General features: G+C 49.3%; 1 protein-coding gene across 1 annotated transcript in view; it reads left to right on the forward strand.

Annotated features, from left to right (window-relative positions):
• LOC115331485 (KH domain-containing, RNA-binding, signal transduction-associated protein 2) overlaps positions 1 to 16,905 on the forward strand; it is a 199,582-nt gene extending 182,677 nt beyond the window's left edge. Inside the window, exons 6-9 of the mRNA XM_040222858.2 lie at positions 3,755 to 4,057; positions 10,456 to 10,526; positions 14,871 to 14,944; positions 16,616 to 16,905. Coding sequence (XP_040078792.1) covers positions 3,755 to 4,057; positions 10,456 to 10,526; positions 14,871 to 14,944; positions 16,616 to 16,731 — 564 coding nt within the window. The 3' untranslated portion in view covers positions 16,732 to 16,905. The remainder of the gene's footprint in view (positions 1 to 3,754; positions 4,058 to 10,455; positions 10,527 to 14,870; positions 14,945 to 16,615) is intronic.
• The last annotated feature ends 1,682 nt before the right edge of the window (positions 16,906 to 18,587 follow it).

An 18,587-nucleotide genomic window follows, 5' to 3' on the forward strand; every position in this document is an offset into this window, starting at 1 on the left:
AGTGACGTCAAAAAGCGTAGCTCTGATTGGCTCTGACTGAAGGATAGTGGGCAGACCTCAAGACAGCTTGCTTTGAGGTCTACCCACTATCCTTCTATTATAGCCAATAAGAGATCGGCGTTCTGACGTCACCACAACCCCAGCAAAAGGAGCAGACGAACTTGCGCTCCACATACGTCGAGCAAGTGTTGCAAAATGCATCTTGGGCGCATCAAAACGCAAGGGGAAGCACGCCAATTGAAAGGCAACACAGAGAAGTCGCAGGGAAGGCGCGATGACGAGGCAGTCAAGTGCGTACCGTCAGTAGTTGGGGTCAGGGAAAACAAAACCATGTGGCCGCAAGGAGCATACGAAATTGCATGCGTATTAGATTAACCCAGTTCTACGGAACTGCCCATAGACGCCGCTTCCAAGAGCAGTACTCCCCCACCCCTCTTCCTTCACCCTCTCTTTCTCTCTCTCTCTCCTCAAGGTGTTCACCCGCATCCCGTCGTTCGACGCGCCACCGTTTCTTGGGGCGACGGCTGCTATGGTAACTACATCTTACACAGGTTTTGAAGCACAGCGTCTAGCTCGCGCTTCACCGTAGCGTCTCCAAAGAATACCGTTTTAAATTGCAGCCTCTTGATGGAGCTTCAAACGACGGGTAAAAGACTTGAGGGGGAAAGGGGGTAGAAGGGGGGGGGGGGAGGAGTAATTCCCTCAGCGGGAGTTCCACAACTCCCGCTGAGGGAAAGCATTTTTCCGTGTCTTCTCTCCTTTTTTTGTGTATCTTGTTCTTAATTAATATGCGCCCGCAAAAACAAAGCTTCACTAAATAGCCCAGCCATACCTCGGCAAACCTCACTCATGAGGGCCCTCACTCACCCTCGCTCACCCTCATCTTCAGAGGTGAGGAGAGGATGAGGGAGCTTCTGAACCAGGTAAATTCATGAGTGTGAGGGTGAGTGAGGGCTGTGAGGGTTGTGAGGACCGTGAGTGCGTGAGAGCCGTGAGAGCGTGAGTGAGTGAGGGGCGTGAAGGGTGTGAGGGCCATGAGTGCGTGAGGGGTATGAGGGCCGTGAGGGCGGTGAGTGCGTGAGGGGCGTGAGGGCCATGAGTGCGTGAGGGGAGTGAGGACTATGAGTGCATGAGTAGCGTGAGGGCCATGAGTGCATGAGGGGCGTGAGGCGTAGGAATGCGTGAGGGCGGTGGGTGTGTGAGGGGTGTGAGGGCCATGAGTGCGTGAGGGGCGTGGGGCGTATGAGTGCGTGAGGGCGGTGAGGGGTGTGAGTGCCATGAGTGCATGAGGGGTGTGAGGGCCATGAGTCCGTGAGGGGCGTAAGGGCGGTGAGTGCGTGAGGCCACCTTCAGACGGAGCAACTTTCTCGGCAATTTCGGTGTTGCTGGCGAGTTGTTCCCTAGCTTTCCCTAGATCGACACGAATTGCTGAGATCGGGTCCGGCTCGAAGCAGACGAGCAACTCGGAGCGATTCGAATACGTTTGAAGCGGCTGTATCCAATCAGGGACGCGATATTTTCGCGTGATACTTCGGGCCGGTGATGATGACATGGTTCTGGTTTGAAATTGATCGTTTTTGGAAATAAACTGTTTCAGAAAGATGCATTAGTATTCTCAACGAGATTTAAATGCATCAAGACACGTCTATAGCGCGTCATTGTGTGTCTAAATAGTGCAAGAAAAATAAAATTTCATAATAATGATGGCGAATTGCAGCAATTTGTTGCTGCGTATGAACGCAGGCAGCCCGTGTTGCTGGTGTTGCGACGTCAAGTTTCTGGGCGAAATTGCCTCGTCTGAAGCGGGCCTGAGTGGCGTGAGGGCCATGAGTGCGTGAGGGCCATGAGTGCGTGAGGGGTGTGAGGGCCGTGAGGGCGGTGAGTGCGTGAGGTCCATAGGGGCGTGAGGGCTATGACTGCGTGAGGGCGGTGAGTGAGTATACTCACTCACCGGGGTGTGAGGTGTATGAGTGCATGAGGGGTGTGAGGGCCATGAGTGCGTGAGGGCGGTGAGTGCGCGAGGGCGGTGAGTGCGTGAGGGTGGTGAGTGTGTGAGTGGCGTGAGGGCCATGCGTACGTGAGGGGTATGAGTACGTGAGGGCCGTGAGGGCGTGAGGGCCATGAAGACGGTGAGTGTGAGGGGCGTGAGGGCCATGAGTGCGTGAGGTTCAGTGAGGGTGAGTGAAGGGCTGAGGGTGAGCGTGATTATGATAATCACGCTGAGAGAGGGGCTGAAGGTGAGTGTAGATCAGACTTGTACGTAACGCGTTACAAGTAATTGATTACTTGTAATCAATTACAGTTAAGTGTAATTTTGTAACGCTTCAATTACATTTGTCAAGCTGTAACGCTCGGAGTAATTCAATTACTTTTTTTCTGTAATCAATTACAAAATCAATTACACAATTACCAATTACATTTTTCATCCCACAATTCTTTTTTCTCACAAAAATCAGCATAGTCACTCAGCCATGGAGCAAAAATGATTGACATTTTTTTAACATCTAAAAAAAATAAAACTAGGATTAGTCGGCAACTCCTTTTTTCTATTACGCCACGCTCTTCTACAAGCGCGCCACTAGCCTTGGCTGGGGAGTTCCGGATCTCGTTGCAGATTGCTGATAAAGTCGACGGGAAGCGGGAACTCGCTATTGACTTTTTAGTGGGCTTTGTTCCTTAGGTCGACGCGTCAGCTACACGACAAGCTCCGGGTCTGAAAACAAAAAAGGGAACAATAACCAAACAAAATTGTGTACGCAATATTTTACTGTGTATTTGTGTATTTCTGTCATCGCAATAAGAAGTAACGTGAAAGTAACTTGAAAAGTAATCAATTACTTTGCAGTAATTGTTCAATTACTTCTGGGAGGCAGTAATCAGTAACGGTAATCGGTTACTTTTTTGACTGTAGTAATTGTAATTGTAATCAGTTACTTTTTTTCAGTAACGTGTACAAGTCTGGTGTAGATCTGAGGGTGAGGGAGGGGCTTAGGTGTGTGTGGCTGTGAAGGTGAGGGTGAGTGAGGGCGACCTAGAATGCCGACCTCTGACTCCAGCACCCCTCGATTCACTGGGCGCTAAAGCCACGGCCACAAAGACCGTGGTATAGAAAAGACAGTCTGAGATTGTTTTTTTTTTCCTTGAACTTGAACGACGGTCCTTGCACATTGGGCATACAAGAAAAAACTGTCTGCGAACATTTTCGAAGCATGTATGAAGCAAACATGCTTTGAACATGCTTGAGACGTGTCCGCGGATAATGCTGTCATCATGTCTGCGGAGAAACTCCGTGTTTTTTGTACGATGTGTGGGCGGCGTGACCGGCTTTAGGGTTCCAAACACGAAGTCGTAAAAATGATTTTTGTTGCGAGCGACAACTTCCTCTTCCGACAAGCACAGCGAGCAGGCGACAAAGCACGTCGTCTGCTCGCTGCGTTTTTCGGAATATGGCGCTACGAGTTACAACCATCGCCAACTCGGTCGCCGTTCTTCCCAGCTGATCTGTCGGTGTCACGTAGCACAGGAAGGGGACTACGCCTCGAAATTTTCCGAAGTAAAATGCACCTTTTAAATACATGTTCGGTAAAAGTTTTAGCTTTCGATAGGAAGTTGGCGGTTTTTTCCGGCTCGTTTTGCAGCGTCAACGTCCATCGTGGACGCTCCATATATAATACGTTTCGGTTTCGCCAGAAACGAGCGTTCGAGCATGGGCCCAGCGTTCCGTAACGGAGTCGACGCGCCGTCGTCTTCCCAGGGCCTGCACCGGGACACGTCCTCACCGTCGTCGCCGTCGTCTCCCCCGGCGACGCGGCATCCCCTGCAGCCCGGACTGGTGCTCTCCGAGGGCATGGCGGCTCCCACGTCCTCCCGGAACGCCACCAGGGCCTACGTGCTTCCGGGCTCCGGTCGCCTGGTTCCGCTGCGGCTCGCGGGACCCTGCAGGAAAGGGGCCCTGAGGGCCGCCGCTGCCCTGGCGCTCGGCAGGACGGCCGTGGGCTCGCTGCACCACGGCGCCCTCGAGTTCATCTCGGCCGACTGCGTGGCTGCCGACGAGTTTGTAAGCGGACGCTGCGCTGCTCGACAGAAAGCGAGGAACACTTAAAATCTCACGAACGCAGCGGCACCTCGGCCGTGCCTGCAAAATCGTCTCAAGCCGCGGTGGCAGTACTAGTACATCAAACAAAAGGCAGTCTAGAGACAGTCGTGTTACTTGTATTACGGTCCTATATGTCAGCAGACATGTTCGAAGATTACATCAGTATGAAACAAACATGAACATACTTCAGGCATGTCCGCAGGCCATCCTGCCTGCAGCGAACACCATGTCACAACGTCTGCGACGAACAACGTGTATCGTGTGTAGGGTGTGTGAGCGGTGTGCCCATGACTTTAAAAGGATAGCTTTCTGAGTGAGCAAATGCAACACCACCCGAGAAGAATCAAAGCCCGCGCACTAGCATTATGACGTCATTGCAGCGAGATGGAGTGCAGATATAGATTAGACATGAGCGCTGCGTCACGGTTCGCGTGTCCAGTCAATGCGTCGAAGGGCGCTCAGCGTAGGGCCCAATAGACCTTTCGCTAAATTATACAAGCATCAAAGAGAATGCTTGGGAACGTAGGTACACGCGCTGCAAGTGCTCGCCTTCCTTATAGTAGGAGAGATTCGAAGTAGCTAACCAAAATAAAGTGTCCGTGAAACTCGTGTGCGTAGTGCCATTTGTTTTAGATTTTTTTTCTTTCGCAAAGTTAGAGCTGAAAACGCCAGCACGCGCAGCCGTTCGCGGCATTCTTTTTGATGCGTGGGTAATTCGGCAAAAACTTCTGTGGAGCGCAAGTTTGTCTGCTTCTTTTGCAGGTGTGGTGGCGACATCAGCTATGATTGGCTCTGATTAAAGGATAGTGGGTAGACCTCGAAGTAAGCTGCCCTGAGGTCTACCCCCTACCCTTTAATCAGAGCCAATCAAAGCTCGGCGTTCTGACGTCACCACAAGCCCTACAAACGAAGGAGACGAGCTTGCGCTCCACATTGCTGAGTTGGCGCCTTCCGATTTTGATGACATGGAAGCCGAGGACGTTGTTTCCAGGCTTTGATGAGCTGTGTGTAAATCCCGACGCAGTAGTTTACTTACGCAGACTCATGCCGGGACTTCCGGCGAGAACGTCATTGGTTGTCGCTGCGGTCACGTCATTTCTCACGCCAGCCAGTGGGAGTGGGCTGCCACCCGCGAGGGAGTCTCATTATTGCAATGGCGATCAAAGTTCGAGGTGCACCGAGCCAACGAAGTCTGCTAAACTTGGCGGGTGATGTCTCGCCGGTCAAATTCGGCGGATTTAACCGTAACGCTTTTACGTCTCGCTTTTTTTGTCTTAGGTTTAGTTTACTGCTTTTTTTTTTTAGAGCGCAGCTCTTAGGGGCCCGTTCCCGGCTTGAGCGGCGTCGACGGCGCCGTCGGCGTAACCAAGGTCATCCCAAGGTCACGTGACCCCCAAGGTCACGTGCCCCTCCCAAGGTCATCTCAAGGTCACGTGACCCCACGTGACCCCCTGAAGGTCACGTGACCCCCAAGGTCACGTGACCTTGGGGGTCACGTGGGGTCATCTTGGGATCACGTGACCCCCAAGGTCACGTGACCCCTACCAAGGTCATTTCAAGGTCACGTGACCCCACGTGACCCTTTGAAGGTCACGTGACCCCCAAGGTCACATGACCCCTCTGAGGTCACGTGACCCCCGAGGTCACGTGGTCTCCTCCCCAAGGTCACGTGACCCCCGAGGTCACGTGACCCCTCCCAAGGTCATCTCAAGGTCACGTGACCCCAAGGTGACCCCCACGTGACCCCCCAGGTCACGTGACCCCCCGAGGTCCCGTGACCCCCCAGGTCACGTGACCCCCTGAGGTCACGTGGGGGTCACGTGACCTTGAGGTGGCCCCCATGTGACACCCAAGGTCACGTGACCCCCAGGTCACGCCTCCCCGAGGTGACGTGACCCCCCTCCCCGAAGTCACGTGACACCCCCCCCCCCGAGGTCACGTGACCCCCCCCCCCGGAGCATATTAAAGAATGCGGGGAGGAGGAGGAGGAGGAGGAGGGGTCTACCCTCCCCTCAGTACCCTTCCCTCCTCCTCCTCAAGAGCTGCGCTCCAATTCGGCGTTACAGGGATTTGTAAACGGCTTTCACTTTTTTGTCTTTGGTTAGGTTGCACTGACGAAAGGGGCACTTCACGTTAAAACAAACACTCCTCGCAAAATTGCCCAACCCAAATTTTGTGTGATGTGTGTGTCTGTGTGTGTGCACGTGTATGTGTGTATTTATGTGTGTGTCTGTGTTTTTCTCACTTGTGCAAAAACTAACTGGCCACAATAGGACATGGTTGTAAACAAAACATTGCTGGAATTGACTAAAAAATATGGAATTCGTCTTGTCATCGGGAAAAAGTAGGTTTTTTTTTTTTTTTTGTCTTCTCGGTGGAACCACGCCTCGAGCTGCGCATATCAACCTGATCCCTGAAGTTACTGACACTTATTGACGATTCACTGAACGTAGTTAAGTCTCTCATGAGCGAAAACGCTAATTCGCAGTTGTGAACGACGTAATATTGTTTTTAGAGAATGGCAACTAAATTAAATGAATCGAAGTGAATTACATTTTTTGACTGAGGTATTCCACTCTATACGCAGTCCCCTCATTCACTTTCCGGCTACTTTTTCTCTTTGTTTCCCTCGATGGTAACAACCGCAGATGTCCACACTGCAAGACGCGCAGTACCTTCGCTAGCCTGCTTCAAATAAATTTCATTCTCTTAATTTTTATTTTCTTACCTGTCAGGACGAGCTCTTAGAAGGTACCACTAGTCCCCTTATATTCGACAAATCTCGTCAGTCGGTGTGCCTTTAGCATTTTGGAATGCGATTGACGTCTTTTTCGTCCGTTTGGTATGCCTCGTGTATTTTAATGCTCAGCTCTCAGGCTCGCTACGACTGGTTTCGCAATTTACTGCCAAATGTGTCCCGGCACAAAATTCACTTTCGGAAATTTCAAAGCACGTTTCAACTTCTTCGAGATCTGAAGACTCTAAATCTAATTAGTGCGAGAGCGTTGTCGAGGTGGTTCCTGAAATCAGATAGAATAATAAAAAAAGGTCAATTACGCACAACCACTTCCTTTGAACGTAAAGCGATTCCATCCGTATTCGTCCTTCGGGGGTTTTTTAACGTTTTTTATTGTAATTACAAATATGAATAAGCTACGTTTCCTAGCCAAACACGGTCTGTAAGTCCAACCCCACCTAGACTGACTAAGGCCTCTCCAATGCCTCCTCTCCACATCGCGTGACGTGAACCGATATGTCCGGCTTCTCTGGTCATCTCGACTCGGCTCGACGAAGCCGAGCCGAGCCGCCGGGCAAGTTCTAGCCTGTTCGCCCACGCTGCTCGCCCGTCGTCATATACGTCGTCAAATTTCTCGAATACGCAGTCGTCAGAGGGTATTTCATATGTACACGGAGCTTAGAACGTCCAGAGAGTTGCGTGTTTCGCGGGGGTTCGTCACCGACTTCCCTTTAGTGAGCTCGCGTGCTCAGCAGGATTCCAGCACTAGACCTAAACCAGTTAAGCTTTGGTCAATCAAAAAAGGAACGTAGAAATACCGTCACACACAAAATTGCATATAACTAAACGGGAGCGTAGTTGTCAAGAAAACAATTACCCTCTGAAAGTCTACCGAAACGAGGCCTAATCGAAACCGTTTCCTACTTGTCCTGATCTCAAATTCCTTTCCGTGCGGGTATCCGGAGGCCATCGTTTCTTCCACGTTTCTTCCACATCACAGTACATATCATAGCAAACACTGTCACGTACAGATCATCCCTGGTTCGGTCAGAAATCTCTTCAAACGGAAAAACGAATTCGACGAAACGCACTACACCTCTGCTGCCATTGACGAATGATTGTAAAATATAGGAAATGATGATGTTGTTGCGGCTCTTTTCCTGTGGAACGGTCGGGCTCGAACAGAGTTCGTGCCCAAACCTGGAAACAGGTGGGTCTTAATGGCCCCTGATGTGAACCTATTTCCGCCAGTCCTCGAGCCTTTTTGGGTCGCTACTGGCTCGTGCAGACCGCTGGAGACTTTGCAGCAAGCCTGTCTGCATGTTCTCCTCGCCCTGTGTCGTCGAGTTGCTGCCTTGTTCTTAGCCTGAGTGAGCCCCAGGGTGCTCCGAGGATGTGGTTCATTGTCCTGTGGCCACCGTGCCTGTGGCCGAGTGGGCTGGAGATTCGCGCGCAATCTCGATCAATGTGTGGCACGTTTTTTTTTTCGTGGACTCCGCGCGCCCTCCTCACACTCATGGTCACAATGTCGTCGAAGCGCCACTTGTAAGGCTGCGTCCCGACGGCCCCGGCTCCTGCTTCAAACAGCAGGCGACTGCCTAGCCTGTTGTCGTAAGGCCGGTTCTCCGAAGTTATAGATCCTAAATATGCTCCTTCGAAGGGGGAGCAGAGTTGCGCGTTTGTTTTCCCCGAGCCGTCACGCCGCTATTCACCGAGATCGATCACATGAGGAGCAAAGCATCCAGCGCCGTGCAGGAAAACCGGCGCTACAGTCACCCGCCGAGGATGAACCCGCAACTCTGCTACTGTAGGTAGCTGTATACCGGAACTCTATCCGAGGGGATGGCCCAACACCCCCTGGCGGCCGGGCGCATAGCATGACGTGAGAGGAAGAGCGCAGAGGCCTTAAAGTCTAGATGGTGGTGGATACTCCGAGACTCCTAGGAGGTTTTTCTACAAGTTATTTTACGTTTAACTACCCACGTGTTCCGTTTAGAATTCTGTCCGTCTGCAATTGTGTGGGGTCCCGAATGGTCTCGGAACCGAACCTATCTCCTCGCTGAGACACAGTCGCAAATAAGGTTTTCACCGCGGTGTCTGGAAGACGTCTTCGACTGGTGGGAAATGTAGTGTCCTACACACCACCCATGCATCGAAGGTGGTCTAGAAGTAGCAAAAAATGACGTCACGGTAGCCGTGGCGATATGCTGTTGGATGTCGCGATCCTTGTTGGTCGTAAAAGCTCCGGCAACTAAATAGTATACGAGCGAACGTGGGTGGCGCTGTCGTCGCGGCGTCTCAAACTCGATGGTTGCCGAAGCTTCCATGAACTGTGCAGCAGCAGAACAGGCGCCTGCCGTATCCATTTCGGCGCTGCCGTACCACCACCGCCAGGATCGCGGCAGGCAACAGCATGACGCTTATACGACGTCATTAGCCGGAAACCGGGGAACCACATTTGTGGACGCGACAAACGCACCAGTCGGAGACGCGTCCCAGACAACATAGTTTTGGCCGCAACGTGCGGCGGTGTCGGAGAAAGACCCCCCTTTTTGAGACAGACATTGGGGTTGTGCGACGAAGAACAAAATTTAAAAAAAGAAAATGCACTTTGGCTACGGACTTTTTCCAATAATCGCCTTCTGCGTCCTGCCATCATTTGTCTATCGTGGGCTGTTGGAGCCGTACTGCGCGCGTACGCAGTAGCTTTCTTCCACGAAATATGAGACGCCGCGCACGCGTCCACGGCCCAGTGTGACTCGGGATTTTTTTGCCTGGGTGATAAGCGCTGGAGAAGTATAAATAGACCGTTCCGTCGATGAAAAGATGCCGAGTCACTGAGCTGTCGACGCATGCGCTGCAGCGTCTGATATACCTCACAACAGAGCAACAGCGGATCTCACAAGGCGTTCCACAGCCCAGCAGACAAAGATGGCAGCGCGCAGAAGACGATTTTTGCAAAGGTTTCTACTCGGTTTAACCAAGGAGTTTCAATCTTACGCACCTTTTCCACAAGGGCGCAGGTATCCAGAATGTTGTCCCTTCAGGCACGCGGTAAAACATCGTTTTGATCTCTCCACGCCGCTTGAAGGGGTTTACGAAAAACGTGTGATTGTCACCATATTCTTGTATTTCCTCACCTATATTTTCTCCCATATTCCAGGTGAAAATGTTTTCTTTTTTCGTCCCGCATATCAGATACGGAACCCAGGTGACTGAGAACGACAGGAAATAAAAAACGTCTATACCGCCAAAGGTGCGCAGTCATGGTGCTCATGGCCTTTGTGCGGTAGCCATCGCCGAGCAAACCAATCACGTGCAGTCAATGCAATCTTCCGTTTCCTTTATTTTTTTCTGTGTGTGCGTGCTTTTGTTTAGATGGGTGATTTCAAGCCCACAAAGACGACGTGCGCCGTGACGATGCACTTTTGGAGCTGCCTGATTGGCTTAATCGTATCGTATATGTCGGCTGTGATTGGCCAGCTCCGTACTCCGTTGACCAATCGCAGCAGGCGGCTATGTCGCGGTCCCATCTTGGTCCCGCCGTGTAACGATAATTCATGTCTCGGGTGTTCATCCGGTAAAAGTATTTCATTGCTCGTGTCTTCTTTTTCATTTGCAGCTTTACGGAGACGAGTACCCGGACGGCTCGATCGACAGCGGGAGCTATGAGCAGGGCTTCACGACGACCGAGTAAGACAGCTCCCGAAACTTCTTAGTGTGTGTGCTCAATCTTCGTCCACGGCAATTGGTTTTGGGCGATGCGCGTCTCGAACCTGAAAGATCTCATTACCGTCAAAATGCAGCTTTCGCGAGAAAGATATTCAATAGGAGCTTCATTACCGCCCACTTGGATTTATAGCAAAGCACAAATTATTTGCATACCGTTTTTTTTTTTGTTTTTTTTTTTTTTTGTGCGCTCGTATTCACTTTTTTTTTTTCATAATATAATAAAAATTAATTAATAGATTCGGTTCATCACTAGCTCGCACGCTGAGCAGCAAAACTGAACACGTGAGGACTTAGAGAACCGGCCAAAAGTAAGAGCGTGGTATAAAAAGTGTCCCCCGAAAATATTTTTTTTCCTTCACCCCAAAAATAAATTACGCATCGCCGAACGTTTAGTCCCCACCCAAATGTAGCACCCGCGGTCCGAACCAGACGCCAAAGTTTCTGCACTAAACATTACATTGCTAAAGGGTTATAATAATTTTTTTTTCCAATTTTATTTTTAGTGGGAAATTAGCGGCCGATAAAGCTTTCGAATACGTGGGGCTCTATGGCACCAGTTATTGAAAACAAGAGAAAATGCATGGGCCCCATTTTCCCATTGAAAATTTGAGAAAACCATTTAGAACCTTTGCATAAGATAATGGCTAGCGTTGAAACTTTGGTATCTGGTTCGAACCTCTAGACCAGGGGTCTCAAACACGTGGCCCGCGGGCCAAATGCGGCTCGCGACTCACTGGAACGCGGCCGGCAGGCAACGAGCTACGAGTCCCGGTTCATGTCTCTAAAAATGTCACTCTGAGTTCACAAAAAGCATAGCGCAAGCGGTATCTTATTTATTTATTTATTTAAATACCTTAAGAGCCCTGAGTCAGGGTATTTATTACATAAGGGAGTGGGTTAAAAATAGCGAGGTTAACATTTGACGGAACGAATCAATGTCTTGAGCAGAAACGATGGCTTCGGGCAGGCCGTTCCAGTCCACTGAGGTCGCCGGGAAAAAAGATTTAAAGAATGTTGTATTTCGAGTGAAAAGAAAAAGCCAACTTTTGCATGTTGGTCAATGCGAGGATATATGCGATGAGGTGGCAAGATGAATGAATTGTGTAGATAATCGTCAAAGTAACACCTGTTGAAAAGACATAATTTAGCGATGCGCCTACGTGAACACAAAGGGGTTTATGATAAATTGTGTTTAAGTTCAGTAACACTAACAAACCTAGAGTATTGAGACAAGTGGCACGAGTTTGAACTGATTCTAAATTGGATACTAGGGTGCCTTCATGTGCGCTTCGCATAGAGCGATGCCAACTGCCTGTTTCCCTTTCCCCCACCGCCATTTTGTTCCTCATTGTTTCCCCGTGCGTTTGCCGTGCGCCGGAAAGTGGCCTTTGTGTCCATCGGTCCCCCCATCCGAGGGGGGAAATGCTAAACCTCCCTCCATGGGTTCCACAACGCTGCTCCGAACTTGTGAGATAAGGTGCTTGTTTCCGGGAGGGTTTTAAGCCCCACGGATTATCGCTGAGACCAAAATGGCTCCTGGTTTGTCGGCGAGTGGTATTACAAAGGGTGGCACCACCCTAGCAAAGCGCACATGAAGGCTCCCTATTGGACACAAGGTATTTAAGATGGGGGTCCCAGACTGACGATGCATATTCTAGTTTCGGACGTACCAATGTGACATATGCAAGTCGCTTCACAGATGAGGACGCGAGACGAAGATTACGGCGCAAGAGATCAAGAGTGCGGTTTGAGTCGGAATCGATAGTATTAAAGGGATACTTCAACGAAATTTGAAAAATTCCCGTCGTGTTCAAAAATAGGTTGAATATGATCCACAATATCCGTAAATGACAATCGCACGTTTGTATTTTGATCCTGATGGCTGTATTTTTCGTTATAAACGGCCCACTCTGGCAAGCGCTCGGAGAAGGCCCAGCTTAGAGCACGTGACATCCAACGCAATCGTGACGTAGGTCGTCTCAAGACGAGCAAAGCTACGGCGAGGCTGACGTCGAGAGGATGGCCTAGTCGTTCCAGCCACCGAAGCGGCTGCTTTTGTACGAATTTTGAGTGACGGGTTAATCTTCTATAATCATCTAGGGGGACAATAGCGACTTCTGCGACACACAAAAGGGATTCTCGGGAAGAGGGGAGTTCCTCCTTCCCCCCTTCTCTCGTCGTGGCCGGAGACGAGACAACCTCCGTCACTAGCTGTCAAGGTTCCTAGACGAGCATTACAAACGAGTCGTTAGCGACATCCACCAGGTGCTCTTTGCTAATCGTTTAATTCGTTTTAAAATTCCTTTCCGGGACTTTTTTAACAAGATATTGGAATGTTCCATGTGATACTGCTCTTTTGAACACATATAGACCAAAAAATTAGCGCCGAAATTTCGTTGTAGTATCCCTTTAATATGGGTTTTCCAAGAAAGGCCATGAGTGAAGTGAACGCCAAGATACTTGTAAGTCGACACGGAATCAATATTAAGACTACCAAAAGAGTGGGAAGAGTGAAAATGTTGACGAGTTCGATAGAAAGAGAGGCATTTGGATGTTGATGTATTTAGTAGCGTCTGCCACTTTGAACACTGTGGATCGCTACCTAATCGACGCCCGATCGGGACGTGCCTCGCTCGCTCCCCAAGAAGTCGCTCACACTGTGTGCGTTTTCAGAATCGCTTAATTAAACTCTCTCGTTGGTGGTCAGCGTCCTCTCCTCGTCCTCTCGTCGTCGCCCTCGTCGTCGTCGTCACGCACTGTCCGGTCCGCAGGTTCAGAAGAGGACCCCCCTTGTCCCGCTTCCCTTTTTGTGTCCTCGACCCCACCAATCACGTGCCCATTACGGCCCGTCCACGTGTGCACCCACGCCCCTGCCACGGGCCCCGCACGATCCCCGAGTAGGGATTACGCGCCGCACGGTGACGCTCCCACGTCCAGGGATCCGGGTGTGCAGCAATGTTCGGCCCTGGCAGGGCGCGGGAGGAACGGGCGAAGGAGCGAGGGAAATGTGGGGAAGACGGGACTCCAGGGTGGGGCGGCCGGAGGGATCCCCACAACACCAATCGCTAATTCGGTCTAGATCAGCCTGTAGGTTATGCAAGTCGTCTGTGTTAGATATGGCTCTGTAGACTACGCAGTCTTAGAAATCTTTAGACTCCCTTTCCCCCCTCTTACGTTGGCCCTCGACCTTTTTGATGTGGGTGTATCTGGCCCCCATACTCAAATGAGTTTGAAACCACTGCTCTAGACCTACATTTTGAACGGAAAATGAGCGATCGGCGATGCATATGTTTTATTATAATAAAAAAAAAACATTGTAGTTTTTTTTTCTTTTTTTGAGGGGTTGGGGGGGGGGGGTGGGGGGGGGGGGAGACAAACATTTTGTGTATCATTTGCACTTATGCTTTACTCAATAAGATAAAAAATGCCGCGATATAAGGCTTCTTGAGGAGCATGATTGGCCTAACGAGCTCGCATCATTGGCAGCGCTCTGACTTAAAAAGAAACTGTGTACAAGAAGGTATTTACTGCGTCGCCCTGTCTCTAGGTATGCCTATGTCGGTGACAGGTCAAGAACGAAGTGGAAGCTCCTCCCACCTCTTTCCACTTTAGTAGAGCGAACGCTGGAGAGGAGGCGACTTCCTCTCCACCGTTCGTTCCGCTGAAGTGGAAAGGGGTGGGAGGAGCTTCCACTTCGTTCTTAACCTGTCACCGGCTATAGTCTTAGTAAAGCGAAAGACGTAAGTAAATGAAACAGAGATGGTATTGATAGATGTCAGGTCTGGTTTCTGCCGCTCTGAATTTCTCCTTTGTGCTCCCTGTATTGCTTTTGCTTTGTGCGTGCCCACATGTGCGTGCGCGTGTGTGGGTGTTGCGTGTGATTTGATCTGGCCATGTTCGGTTTCCTTCTTTTCGCAGGCTACAAGATGTCTTATAAATAAGCCTTCAACAGAGTCAACCCTGGAGAGCGCATGCGTTTCAAAAGGGATCAAAATAAACCGGTGCTCAGCGAAAACACCGCGTCAAACAGCCTTTCGACAGTGAATTATTACGAGCTGTCGAGTTAATTTTAATTAATTGACTCGCGTTGTTACATCAAATTAATTCTTAGCGTGCCGTAGTATGGCTCCAAACGGCCAGGCAGGATGCATCAAAGGAACAGCGAACAAAGCTCGCACGCTCTACAGGCTTGCTCTTATTGTTTACGATTATCGAATTTTGGCGCCGCTCTAAACGCTTGCTCGGGAAGGCTTTGTTAGGGCTTGTGTTTAAACGTTTTTGCCTCCCGGTTGTGGTTTGATGCAGGGAGCAGGGGTTCGCGCGCCACCACGCGGACAACTTGCAAGACAATGGATTCGCAGCAGATGGCGAGTTTATGGGTACGCCATTGTTTTTTTCTTGTCACACAAATAGTACATGTAATATCCACATTTTTTTCTGAAAAGCAACCTCAAGCCCTTCTCTAAATTGGGGGATGTATGTATTGGGCTCATACGGGGACCACGTGGCTTTGGTCTCTTTGGCTGACATACTAAAAGAATTAAAAAACCTGTATAGAACCAACAGCAGGCTCAAAATAAGAATCCGCACTTGAGTATTCGTACGTTAAAAATAAACAAATCACCCCTCTATGTTGAACGGGTGGGTCGGATCAGCATCACTTTGATAAAAAGGCCGGTAGTTTTGTTTTGTCTAGATGACGTCTGTCAGATCCGCTCCAAATTCGTCTTGGCACATTTATGACGTCGACTGTTTCTTAGTACAGCCAACACTAGACTGTTCTAGATTGCGCTTCGTCTCCAAACTCCGAACGATTCAATGTTTCCGTAACGCAGCACTAATATTGAGTGTTGCCAGTTAAAACTAGGATAACTGGTTAGATGGCGCTGGCCGCCGCCTGATTAAAAAGGTTCAGCCGTATTTGCCCATTCATTCATTCGTTCATTCAGCAGATAACGTAATTTTTCCCAGCGATGCTCCAGAGCACTTTTCCCGTCACTGCCTTGAAAATAAACGGCTTGAGTAGTTTCTCGTTTTTAGCAGTAATTAATCTCATTTTATTATGTTTGCAAACCTCTTTTTTTAAGTAACACTAATACTTAAAACAAAAATGTATTTTAATTTTTGTCAGGCGATTTAATCTGGTGTCAGGAGTCTACCCAATCAATATTTTGCTACTGTTACGTATATTTTAATAAAACCAAAAAACTCAACTGCTCGAAACCGAAACTGAAACACGAGCGCAAAAGTTCAAATCGGAAGTTGCGTACTACACCCGTTCGCACTATTTTTTTTTTTTTTTTTTTTTTGGCATGTGAAGCAGACGACGACAACGACTAAGTTACTTGCACTCCTTGTCGTGTGATGTTTCGCGCTCACATTCTTTCCTCTCGATGTTTTGCGATCGAAGTTCGATTGGCCGGTACCACGAACGACAGTTCAGAAGTAGCGGTCTCACGTCCGTCGCAACGTTGGTCCGTCGTGCACCGCCACCCCGCGGTCCGTTGCCATACTGATAATGACGTGCACATGTACTTCCTGCAATCTGTGCAACATTTTCTTATTTTTTTTTTTTTGAGCAACGTATTTGCAAGTTTTGGAAGACTACAAAAATTGAGTTCATATCTTTTTTTTTATTATTATTATTATTATTGAGTGTGGGCCTTTATGGTGCCCACGACTTGGATTATACTTGGTATATATAGTTTGAAAGCCACGTGACCATAAAAAAGCGAGTGAGCGAGACGGTACCAGATCCGTCCTCGACCGGCTGTTTTCAGGTGGCAAGAAAACGAATTTCGAACCGCAAATATATGTTCTGGGTAGTTCGATCATGTTCAAATGAAAACCTCGGCGGCCATAAATACCCTGTCGGTGTCCCTTTAAATAAAAAGAGGTTGAGAATTTAACTGCGTTGTTAGACTTGCGATGCATTAATATGTAAAAATATTAAATGTCGTATATTAGAGAGCATTGTTAAATCTCCTCGTCGCCTGTCCTGCAGCCTTCAAAGTTGCTTTCCGGGTAACCAAACTGTCGTCTACTTTCAGAATGGACGGAGCCTCCACTGCGAAGCCACTGTCACCTGCCGTCGCGGTTGAAGCCTTCTCAGACCTCCGCGCGCCGACTCTATCGACCGTATGGTCCCTTGCCATCGAGATTTTAAGTACACAGTAAAGTGGGCTGAACCCTCCTGCGTCAAGTACTCTACGTCACAAGGATTCATAAACCAGATGGAGCGAGAAGTCGTCCGCTCTGTAGACGCACAAGTCAATCCTGGAACTTCTAAGGACCACGATTGGACTGGGTAGAGTGGGTGTCATCGGTACAGGCGGTTAAAGTAACGATGAACAGTTGATGAAGTTCGTGGCGTTGTACGGCAAGGTGGCTTCAACCCTGCCATCAGGCAGCAGGAACCAAGACCCACTGCCATCGAAGAAGGATTTCAAGGTTCGGACGCTCGCGTTCGCTCTGCAGACGCGCAATCAAAACCTGGAACTTCTGCAGACCATGATGGAACTGACTAAAGTGGGAGTCATCGGAAAAGATGGCTGAAAGTATTGAAGAAGACGTGAAGCTGGTGGCGCTTTATGACAAGATGACCTTAAGTCTCGTATCAGACAGCAAGAACCAAGGACCGTTGCCGTAGAAGAAGGATCTATCGATCGCTACGTACGTCTCTGGAGATGGACAGTCTCAACCAGAAACACTTGGCGACAAGGATGGGATTAGGTCCCGTGAATGGTGATCTCAGTTCCGCGAGTAAACGAGTCAACCAGATTCTTCGAGCACTTGGTGACAAGACTAAGATCAAAGAAACGTTACTCCTGTTGGGAGGTCAGCTCGGCTGCAGTAGCAACTGATTTATCTGGTCAGCAAGACGTGCTGCATCGCCATTTGTCCGAAACTTTAAGAACATTACGGTGTGACTAGTGTTAGCGATTCTATACTCTTCAGTCCACACGACCGAGTCGTTTTTGAATACGTCTTTGAGCGTCGTGTTGAATCTTCACCTCTCGTAATGCACTGCAGAAATATTCACAACTTTGCGGGTTGAAACCGCACACCGAACATTTTTCAGCGCCACTATCACTTCCTTTTATTAAGTGGAAAGATTTTCGAGAAGTAATTGGCTAGCTGAAATGTATGCGTACATTAGGCGTATGTTAAACTTAAAAATATACTTTCACTACAAAATCGGGCGAAATATTCAGAACCAAAAAGACGTACTTTATTTTTTGATCAGACTTTGTGTTAGCACGAACCAACTGAAGCCCTGCAGTCTCTTGAAAATCTACTCCAGTTGAGTTATTACCTCTTATGTACAGGCAAGCAAGCCTGCTTACACGAACTGTGGACCGTACGCCTAAATTAAAACTTTTTTTTTTGCTACAGGTCGAAGTTTGGGCAGGTATTCCGTGAAACAGTCAGCTCCACCCTCGCGCGACGTCAAAAAGGTTACCTGCTATGCTGACTCATTTATACATTCGCGAACGTATTGTCGTGACCATCAGCAAAGCAAAAACTACATCAGATTATTCAAATTAGAGTGCCTTCATGTGCGCTTCGCATAGAGTGATGCCAACTGCCTGTTTCCCTTTCCCACACCCTCTTCCACCGCCATTTTGTTTCTCTCATTGTTTCCCCGTGCGCCGGAAAGTGGCCTTTGTGTCCATCGGTAATCCCATCCGAGGGGGAAAATGCTAATCCTCCCTCCGTGGGTTCCACAACGCTGCTCCGAACTTCTGAGATAAGGTGCTTGTTTCCGGGAGGGTTATACACCAACTCATGTTTACAAACAAACCGGAGCGCCCGGAGCGCCCCTAGCGGACGCCACCGGCGCCGCGCATGCGCGTTGGGGGTGTGGGCAAGAAGCTCGCCGTCGCCCATAAACAAACCATTGAAATGCGATGTTGTCGGCGTCGGTGTGAGTCCCCCTGCCCTTTTTCGCGTTCGAATTGTTGGTTCTACGCCTTCCTGGCGATGTCTGACAAGCTTGAGCGGCGTCAGCGAAATTACCGA

The sequence above is a fragment of the Ixodes scapularis genome, unplaced genomic scaffold (genome assembly GCF_016920785.2).
Source record: "Ixodes scapularis isolate PalLabHiFi unplaced genomic scaffold, ASM1692078v2 PGA_scaffold8__174_contigs__length_109621045, whole genome shotgun sequence".
Lineage (NCBI taxonomy): Eukaryota > Metazoa > Arthropoda > Arachnida > Ixodida > Ixodidae > Ixodes > Ixodes scapularis.